At 36.3% G+C, this 10,755-nt stretch overlaps 1 protein-coding gene across 5 annotated transcripts; it reads right to left on the bottom strand.

Annotated features, from left to right (window-relative positions):
* Positions 1–1,140: 1,140 nt before the first annotated feature.
* Positions 1,141–10,288, bottom strand: LOC125674261 (uncharacterized). 5 transcript variants are annotated; one of them, XM_048911388.2, is made up of 5 exons: positions 10,059–10,288; positions 5,335–5,705; positions 3,845–4,083; positions 2,464–2,770; positions 1,141–2,125 (listed from the first exon to the last, which is right to left on the bottom strand). In XM_048911388.2, the coding sequence occupies exons 1-5, from the start codon at positions 10,223–10,225 to the stop codon at positions 1,875–1,877; spliced, it is 1,335 nt and encodes a 444-aa protein (XP_048767345.2). In that variant the 5' UTR covers positions 10,226–10,288; the 3' UTR covers positions 1,141–1,874. The 5 variants fall into 5 exon arrangements, with proteins under 5 accessions (XP_048767345.2, XP_056013972.1, XP_056013973.1 ...); XM_056157997.1 differs by having other exon boundaries at positions 5,308–5,705; positions 10,059–10,270; XM_056157998.1 differs by lacking the exon at positions 10,059–10,288 and adding an exon at positions 8,736–8,824 and having other exon boundaries at positions 5,308–5,705.
* Positions 10,289–10,755: the final 467 nt, after the last annotated feature.

Below are 10,755 nucleotides of genomic sequence, written 5' to 3'. Positions count from 1 at the left end.
TTACGTTAAAAACCTTTGTATCTAAGAAATTTCAAAAAATCATCTTACAAAAGCAGGTGTCCGCCATCCCTGTCGTTTAATCATTCCTGACTGCTTTTTATCCAAAGACAGAGAGTGATATTAATACAAAGTTTTATTAATTCATCCATCTCTCGGACCCAAATATCTAGATGGGGACTAGGGCATACTAGTAAGTAGAAACCCCACTTTTCACTCTTTCATTACGTGTTAGATGTTTCTCATTTAAGAATTTCAAAAGACACGTAAATATTAAATTTGTTCACACCATCACGACTTCTCAGAACTTCTGATCAAATTCTAATGCTGTATGGAATTACGCGGTCTTAATATCTAAGCAAACAGCAAAATATTTGAGAATTTTCATTATAAAAGTATTAATAAAGGTATTGGTAGGAATGAGGAATTTAGTTTACCATTTGTAGTAATGACACAGCGAGTTTGGCCCCTGTGATTTACATGCTGTTGTAAATGGTGTCCATGGAATGCGGACCTAAAACCTTGTTGGAAATCTCCCTTTTGGAGATCTATGTTGTGCAACTTGTAATAGAGAATACATTTCAACATTCAAATCTAAAAACAATGGGGGGAAATCCAGATGGCATCACAAAATACATTAAGAACACACATCGCTGCAAATCGTCAATGCCTTAGGAATGATTGTATCCTACACTTTACGTTTTGATAATGGTTGTATCCAACGTTATATTTGTCATCAATACTTTTAAGGTGGGTTTGCTGTTCTGTAAAATGAAATGTAAAAAAAAAAAATGATCAATTTACACGAAATTTTCTATGTAGAAATGTTAGAGCAAGTGGTAGGGGATCTGACCAAATGTAGTATACATCATCCAAACCAGAAGTGATTGCGTCACCTAATAAGCTTTCTGTCATTTAAGAATCGTGTATAAAGAAAAATCTGAGCCACTTTCTTACCCCTCTAGGACATCTCCACTGTCCCTAGTAAATTGTCGTAGGCATGACTGAATTCTAATGACGGTTGACCACAGTCGTTTCTGTTCTCATGTTCACAATTACACGACCATATATGTGTATAAGAGTATAAGAGATTAAAGATCACTTATAACAATGTTTGAAGAAATATACATGTACAATATCATATATTGTGAAACAGTGTTCTTTAATATGAAACTTTTAACATGAATAAGTACATAACGAAAAACATACAACATATAACAATTTATAATCCATGATTTTCGTACATCCTAGTCATATGATTACTTGAACACAATAGCAAATGTTAATGAACAGCTGACTAGACTGAAGAAAACGTGATGATACTGTATAAATTGGATTAATAGAAATGCAATTTGCGGACATATCACACATTTCTAAAGCCACACATCATAAATCTCACACATTAAAAAAATCGTCTTTTCGGTTTCGCATACTAAAGCTAAGAAAATTGCAAATGTATATATAACTCCAGCACCTGCAGGAAAACATTCATATAAGAATGTATCAATAGATTTATTTTCTTTAAAAATCTAAAGTTAAATTTTAAATCTACTTTATTTAAATATAACATTGACACCATGCAAACCTGATTACGAAAGCTATATAACATAGTTCAAGGTAAACAATCCCTGTTCAAACGGAATCCTACTCGCCGAGAAGTTAGTACTGTTTAATTGACATTCGCTATAATGACCCTCTTTCTACAAAAAAGCTAAACTAAGAGAAACAAGGCGAAACGAATATGGCACATATAAACATTGAGCGTTTCAAAAATACAAACAGATAACGATATGCTTTCGCGCATTGGCTCTGTCAAGGACCCAGATTCTGGTACATGTATTTCCTGAATGTATGTTGTTCTATTCGTGAGATCTCCCTCACTTTGTCAAAGTAATAAACCTGAGCTGTGGTACCGTTTTCACCTCGTTAAGGATCGGTTTGATGAGTTTTCTGAGGTGACTCATTTGGTGAGGGGACATCTCCCGCCAAAGACTAAAGACCCTGCCAGCTGATGCTTGGTCCTGCACTAGTTCGTTGGAGAACACAAACCTCATGTTGCTGTTGTATTGTGTGTGCCCTGTTAGTCTCTTCGATTCTTCATCATTACCGATGATCAATATAGGCACAGCTGTAGGCGATAGTGAGTATTATTACTTGTAATGGGGAAAGAATTGATCTGTTTTACAAATTGTGTTATTTGTCTCAAAATTAATTTTATCCATGTGATGTGCTGTACGGTATAAAGTAGTTAAATATACATTAAAAAATATTAAAACGTCAGTAAAATACCAAAAGGAAGTATATAACTCGTAATTTCTTTATCATGAACATTTCAATATACATGTATATGTATCTAAATGCTGCAAACTTATTTAAAATGTTCATGATAAAACTGTAAAATCAACAATACAATTAATAATCTTTTGAAATGGATAGACAAATATAAAACGTGGCATGTTAACTTACCTCCCCACGTTTTAAGCACTTTAATAGTTGCCAATCTCAAATCCTTGCTTCCGCTTCCGTAATTAATAGTGCTATCACAAACCAGGATGAACAACTTCACGTGAGGAATTTTACTGATGTCACTAAAACCTTCAATGACGTAATAAGGTGCAGATGCAATCTTAATCTCTGTGAAGTAGGACAGAAATGTCTCGATGACGGAGTTATAGATGCTTAAACATTCCTTTCGGAAGAGAACTATGCACATTTCTTTCCTGAGAACACCGTGCTTAGGCGTGGAGGGCGCTGTATGAGTTGGCGTGCCATTCTAAACAGGATGATATACATTATCATAATATACAATAGCTTATTTATAATAAGGTAACGAAATTGGTCTGTAATGCTGGATCAACTGATACACATACATATGTAAGTGCTTCATAATAGATAAATTTACATGTCACTGATAAGATCTGCACATGGCATATTTGTGCATTGGGTGATCATTGAGTTTACAATTGCAATCAATAAAGAGTGACTCACAAAAGTGCTCATTTTTTTTTTTTTTTTTCTTTTATAATAAATGACCTCCAAATGAATGTTAAGGAACTTTCTTATTAACGTTGACTATTGATAAATATTGTTTAACACAAAATTGATTATGTAGGCATTTCAAAGCAACTTTACTCTCTACGTGGAAAACATACAGTACTCTCCGAACGTTACTCTTTAAACTGTACAGTTGAAGACATATTCATACGATACAATGATTATTAGATAGAAAAATAATACTTTTCTAGTACTGCCGTTCAAATAGGTAATTCAAAACTGTTGTTAAAGGATGTAAGAAATAAGAAAAAGCATTCTGTAAATATTGCATACCCATACATTTCCCCTACCGGTCAAGTCGTCTGTGTAATATTCTGTGTGGATAATCATACGTCGACAGTTTATGCATAATAATAACTAGGTCTCATAAAATAAAAGCCATGGATTCAAATTCCATATTTTCTAAGTCCAAGGGCCATAACACAGCAAAACATCCATGGACCGAAAGAAAATTTGAGCTTGATCTTGTAACTTGTCATGGTAAAGCAATATACCAAATATCAAATGAATATCTGCAGGCATGACGAAAAAAGTGCGGAAAACTGATTTGACGGACAAACAGAATGCAAAACCAAAGTACCCTCCGGCCTCACCGGTAGGGAACCAATCATGAAATGCATTTTTCCAGCTCATCCCTCCAATAATGAATTACCTGTAGATACTATTTGGAGGTTGACATACGTGCTAGTGAAAGTTGCCAATGGAATAATTTTATTGATCGTGGAATTTGGGGATTCTTGATTGAAACTCTGCGCTTTTGTATAAAGCTACATGTACACAATAATTTTATAACCTTCTTTTCCTTATCATCTTTCACGATGCCGTTCGATAATACTTCGGACCCATTATCCAGTGCGTCCTCTTGTGTCGATGCAGAACTGCCACTCATAGCCTCAGTAGACATCACATTTGATTTATCTAAGTACCTCCGAATATTAACTTCAACCATTTCCCTCCAGTCTCCTGCATGGGGTCTAACCCGTGTGAAAATCTCATACATCACTAGAGTCAACAGGAAGTACAAAATTATTTCTGAAAAAAGAGGCATACTCAATGTTAGATATGATGATTTCTTGGCCTACCAACTTTGAAATATCTGTATAAAACATATTGCATTAATTTTATTCTTCTTCTAAAATAGACTTTAATTCATTAATACTTGAAAACTGCATGATAATTGTTCAATTATAAATGTCTTTAACTACATGTTGATATATAACATATAACTGTGTTGTAGCGTAGAAGTTTCCCGGTATAACATCCCCTGGAAAAGAGGGTTCAGATAAAAATTATTCCATGGGAAAATATGTCTTAGTATTGCAAGGTATAGGTCAAAAGTGGTTAATAATGTGGTATGACGTTGCCCTCTTATACCAAAATATGCACCGAGATTGATATGCACACACTTTAGTAACTCCATTGTCATCAGCTTCTTCACTTGGAATCATAAAATATAAAAAAAAATCCCAGTTTATTCTCATGACATGTATAAGAAAAAAATTGTGTATTTATATTGTATTGTAAATCAATCGTAGTCGAGTGAATGCATCCAAATTTTCTATTATAATTGTTGATTCCACTTTTGACCTTAGGGTCGGATGGTACTTTTATCTGATGAAGTACGAGTACATTTTACTTTCAACACACGAGTATTTCTACGTCTAAATATAAGTATTGCTTCATGTGACAAATCATAACTATCATACGCTCTGCAGAGGTTGAAAGAAAAAATCCATTCTCCGCTGTGAAACATGTCTACAAAAACAGGTTTAATTATATTTCTTAACAAATAAATATCAGATTTAAACGTACTTGTATTTTTTTTAAAAGAATACAAACATATTCATATCATGTAATACTTAGTATATTGTCTGAAGTTATTATTTCAAAATTATCCAGGAACTACATTGAACATGTGTATGTCAGTTTGACTTAAGAAGCGGAACCGAAAACAAAAAATATCGTTCAATTATAGTATTGTCCATTATAGAATATTTTCCCGTTATCAAGATATCTAGTGATTAAATTTCATTAATTGAAACCTAGTAATTGCATTTTGGGGCGGCGTACTTTCATATGTTATATGTAGCAGGACTACCTTTCCTGTGGTAAATTTACCCGGGTTAATATTTTTCTAGGAGAGAAATCTAACCTGGACCAGTGTTTTTATTTTTTTGTGGGGTGGGGGGATGACTCATCCGAGCCCGTCTTTATGAGAGGCGGGGGGGGGGGATTGGGAATTCTATGCTACAATACCTGTGTTAATTTTAAACTGCAACATACCATCGAGAAATATCCTTGAGTAAATGTCGGCTGCCTGAGATTCAGCTTTACTACAGTGTAAACTAATATTATCTAATTTATCGAAAAATATCTTCAGTTTCTCACTCAAAATGTGATTTAGTTCTGAATGGTTCATGAAGTCACGTTCTAAACTCTCTCGCTGCGAAATTTGTTCGTTGAAACTTGTTTCTAGGTTCTTGAACTTGCTTTTCATTTCTGTGAAAACCATGAACCAGGGACACGATTCTTCGTCTCCCGTGCGACATTCTTTGGTTGGGTCATGTGATATTACGTTTACATTCGAAGCGGAAGCGACAGCAGACCACATCCACTGGACAGAGGCGACCACTCCGATTACCGAAAACACCGTGCTGAAAATTAAAAAAAAAATCCACTCTTATCAAATCAAAAAGAGCTTAGGTTCAGAGGTAAATAGATATATACAACATGTATCCTACAACCTCAACGTAATTAGCTTGTTAGACTTGTTATTAGCATAATTTTAAACAACAATGAATTATTATTATTATTGATGAAAATTAGTGTTACAACTCAACTTTATGACAAACGGGATGATGTCAGCTTCTCCATCGTAAACTTCCCATATTTATGTAGCAATATTCCATTATCACCTGTATATGGTGTTTATATCTTTCAACTGATTCGATACACAGGAGCTTGTTCTGCGTATTGTCAGTTTTTAAATCGAGGCAAGCTACTGACAAACAAGTTAATGTAATGGTACAGGGGTGTCAATAGTCTCGTTTAAAGTCAGCATTTCGCAAATTCTATGGTCGTTATAACGATATAGTTTGCCATTACAACCTATCATTGGGTCAAATGCTGCCTGACGTGTTTCATACCGATTTTTAGACCGTTCTTGGCCCACTGATTTTGACTATGGATAACTCCGTTTACCTGATCAAGATATAGGGCTCACGGCGGGTGTGACCGATCGACAGGGGATGGTTATTCCTCTTAGGCACCTGATCCCACGTCTGGTGTGTTCAGGGGTCCGTGTTTGCCCGACTATTTATTTTGTATTCATTGTGGGATTTGTGGGATTGGTCAATGTTAGTTATCTTCACCTTTCATGTGTCTGTGATTAGCGGAGAGCTGCAACAGGAAATTTGTGTGTTTGTTGTTTTACGCCGATTAGGCGATAGTTCAGCCATATTGCGGTGACTACCTGGTACATCACTGAAGTTTTAATCATTAGTTGTTTCTACACAGTTTGTCCATAGCAGAAGCTGTGGAAAGAGAATCAATGGGTTTTTTAATTGCTTACATCATCAGAGAAGTTCCTATACCCTCCAAAACAAGATATATCAAGGAGGCCCAATCCAGATAGAAAGAATTTGGGAAGGTCCCACCCTAGAAACAAGAGCTAACGTGAAAGTTCCCACTCTAGAAATAGGATGCATTCTAGAATTTCCCACTCTAGAAATAGGAGGCATTCTAGAAGTTCCCATTCTAGAAATAGGAGGCATTCTAGAAGTTCCCACTCTAGAAATAACAGGCATTCTAGAAGTCCCCACTCTAGAAATAGGATGCATTCTAGAATTTCCCACTCTAGAAATAGGAGGCATTCTAGAAGTTCCCACTCTAGAAACAAGAATTATTGTGCAGGTTCATCCTCTAAAAAATAGAGGTCTTCACTTCAGAAACAAGAGGTATTTCAGCAGTCCCCAGTTGAGAAACAAGAAATAGTGGTCCCCACTACAGGAACAAGATATATTGTGGAGGTAATCACTCCAGAAACAATCAAGAGGAATCGTAGAAGCCCTAACTCCAAAAACAAAAGTTATTGAGGAGGTCCCGACCACTCCAGATAGTCTAAAACAAAATAGATTGTAGGGTTTAATGATTGTTCTAATTGAAAATTGATATCGTGATAGATGTATAATCACAAAAGTTGCCACCAGTACCACTGAAACAGCCATGGACTACAGGTACCACCGCATAGTCAGTGTAAATATGCAACAACTATTGTCACTGGCAGTCACTTGGATACTACACAACGAGAAACTAAGGAAAGAAAGTACACGATGTATATATATTTATAAATGGTAAGTTAAACACGTGTTAGAGTTTATTTCCGGTGTGTTATTTAATAGTATAAGGCTTCTGATTGGATTTTTCTGATACAAAGAGTTGAATGAACTCGTGCGGAACAAGTAGTTTACCTGTGTCCAGATATGAGAAATTGAAGGCATTCGAGGTTTTGCTGCTCTACGTGTAACCAGCCCCCCTTTCAATATTTCTAATCATTTGATTTTATATTGCGTTTTCATCTGGAATTGTTTTATACTTGAAGAGTAAAAAAGTATTGATGTACATATTTTTTCCTGCATGTGCAATAAATCGTTGTTGCACTAGCACAGACAAACCAGTTCCTATATAGATATGTGTTTGAGTTTTGATTTATAAATAATTTATTTAAGTAAGAAACACCACTTGATTTTAGACACGATTTTCAATATTTTACCAAATTGTTGGAATGCAAAGAGACCATTGAATCTGAGATTTCAATGCCCCTGATGGGGGTTTCCTTGTTTATATGGTTGTTCTTGCATTTAGCAATGATATGGTCGTTATAATGATCTAGATTGCCCATTTAACCTATCATGGAGTCAAATGCTGTTTGACGCGGTTTGCCGTTCTTGGCACACTGACTTTGACTACGGATAACTCTGTTTACCTGATCAAGACAAAGGGATCACGGCGGGTGTGACCGATCGAAAGGGGATACTTACTCCTCCTAGGCACATGATCCCGCCTCTAGTATGTCCAGGGGTCCATGTTTGCCCACCTCTTTATTTTGTATTCCTTGTGGGAGTTATGAGATTGATCACTTGTTCGTTATCTTCGCCTTTCATCTGATTTCACTGATATGTACAGGATGCTTCACAGTGATGCCTCTCTAACCATCAATATTGCTGGTACATACCCACTTTAATTTGAAGGGATTTGTGCATTTCGTATGCATAGAATTCAATTGCATATACCACGTACGCAACCGTAAATTAAATGTACTATTTAAAAAAGTTAAATTTTCCTGCTCGATACACCTTAAAAACCTTCTGTATGCATGTTTGAAGGTTTATTGATTGGGGCAGCCAGCATGTTCCGTGTTTATGTACTTCTTAAACCTTACAATGTGGCTCTTTAGGGCTATATAGTACATCAAACTTTCATAATTTCTTTCAGACATTAATACTATTTGCTCATATATCAGAACTGCATACAATATTTATATACATTTTGTGTAGAGTTAGTGTAAACTCCTCTGTGTGTTTTAGAAAGAGCATAATTTCTTTTTTTAGCAAAAGTCCCAATAAATCAATTCAAAGTGGTTGTAAAAACCACATTAACTAATTAAGTAATTAGCGCTGATTTACCTTTTCTCCATTGCAAATTTCAATGATACACGAGATTTTTCCGGGACGGGGATGAAATCCACAAGTTCATAAGAAAGCCTCCATCAGGTACTGATAGATCGATATAAAGAGTAATCAGACGTGGAGAGCCAGCTGTTACCGGGATGTGACAAATCAGCTGTGAATTGCTACTGACGACTGCAGTTGTTAGTGTAATTATTTAGTATATAATCGAGCGTATGTGTGATGCATATTGCATGCATATGTAAGTCTTTGATTTGTTTTACAGTGCAATCATTTACACGGCAACAAAGTTAAGACAACTCCTACATTTTTATTTACATTCACACTCCGATGTCCATTTATTGATTTAAATCATCAGAAGGCAAATATTTCCTTGGCTGATGTTAAATCATAATGTTAAACAACAACATTGACGCATTTCAAATAAAACAGATTAAACAAGAGGTACTGTGAGCAATGCTCACTAAGAATACCCCCCCCCCCCCCCCCGCTTACCCCAATATCCCAAAGGGTGTTGGTAATAGGTATAAACTACCTCTTTTCTGAGTGTAAAAAACAAATGGCATGACAAACCGAACCATATTGCTACTTCGATGTCCAGTGCGCATGACCTTTGACCTTTTGACCCCAAAATCGATAGGGAACATCTTCATCCCATGGGTAGTCCATATATATGATATGGTGACTGTAGGTGGAAAAGATAACGCTTTAGAGCCCGGAAACCATATTGCTACTTCAATGTCCAGTGCGCTTGACCTTTGACCTTTTGACCCCAAAATAGATAGGGAACATCTTCATCCCATGGGTAGTCCATATATATGATATGGTGACGGTAGATGGAAAGGATAATACTTTAGAGCCCGGAAACCATTGCGTCTACAGATGGACGGACAGACAGACGGACAACCCGATTCCAGTATACCCCCCCCCACAACTTGTTGCGGGGGGTATAACAATTTGAATTTTTCAGTTTACAAGGAATTTAGCTTTTGAATGCTCATCCCATTGTGACTCCGTTGGATTGGATTGAATGAGTTTTCATCATATTGAACAAATATTTAGTATCTCAATGGACGATAATCACAGAGGCTAATGCCAGATTTTATCACATTCTAATATGTCACTGATGTGTGCTTTATATGATATCTGATCAAGAGTTCAATGAATATTATACCTGTGGATAATAAAATGTGCATACACCTGAAACTTAAAGTTGTAAAACAACCACCATCAACATTGCTTGGGATTAATTTTGAAGCAAATGCTTTTAATTAAGACAAAAGCACAATAACATGGAACGGGGTTGGAAATGGAAAGTACCTCACGATCTGTACGATGCACGTCCTGCTTTCTCCGCCGTTTTCCAGGAATCTCTCCGATATCCTCCCTGTCAGTCTGCGAATCCTCGTCTGTGTCGTTCTCCACTGCGGTAGCCTGTCCTTTAATTCGGCCATTACTCCCGTTTTTTCACGGAATCGCTCCATCATCTTTGATTCTCCATGAGGCAAAACAGATCAATAGAATTATGCAGAATCATGACTGTGCTGAGTCGAAGCGAACTATAAGCGTCCGATATTGAATTGATTTGTTCAGCGGACTACGCTGTCTGTATCGGTCTGTAGCATGTAATTGTACCTAAGCATATATAGTATGACTGGGATATACCAGATCTAAGGCTTTATTAGATGATGTGTAGCATAGCATAACGGTTTACGTGCACGAGGAAAGTACACGTGCGTGGAATGAGAATGTCTCTCTCTGACAGAGCAAATTTCGGAGATTTTAGCGTTGCATGTGGATTAGGATGTTTTCTCCACTCAGTTTCCATGCATGAAATGTACAAATACTACTAGGCTTCGCTTAGCACCACATCTTTAGGTACTAAAGAAAAGTTTACCAACATATACTTATTACCTGCTGTTGTCGTTTGTAATAAACAACAAAACGTGTTGCTTGGGAACATATGGATCGTTTTATTTAGTCCGTTTTATTTCATTTATTCTCTCATGGTATCGTG

This window comes from Ostrea edulis, chromosome 3 (genome assembly GCF_947568905.1).
Source record: "Ostrea edulis chromosome 3, xbOstEdul1.1, whole genome shotgun sequence".
Taxonomy (NCBI): domain Eukaryota; kingdom Metazoa; phylum Mollusca; class Bivalvia; order Ostreida; family Ostreidae; genus Ostrea; species Ostrea edulis.
This window is presented reverse-complemented; position numbering and strand designations above follow the sequence as displayed.

Bases quoted from the DNA above. Each gene is read 5' to 3' on its own strand.
- LOC125674261 (XM_056157997.1), bottom strand. From the start codon at position 10,225: ATGATGGAGCGATTCCGTGAAAAAACGGGAGTAATGGCCGAATTAAAG. The intron at 5,706-10,058 runs GTACTTTCCATT...TTTAATTTTCAG, and splicing joins TGCATCGTACAGATCGTGAG to CACGGTGTTTTCGGTAATCG. The intron at 2,126-2,463 runs GTAAGTTAACAT...TATCGCCTACAG, and splicing joins AGTGCTTAAAACGTGGGGAG to CTGTGCCTATATTGATCATC.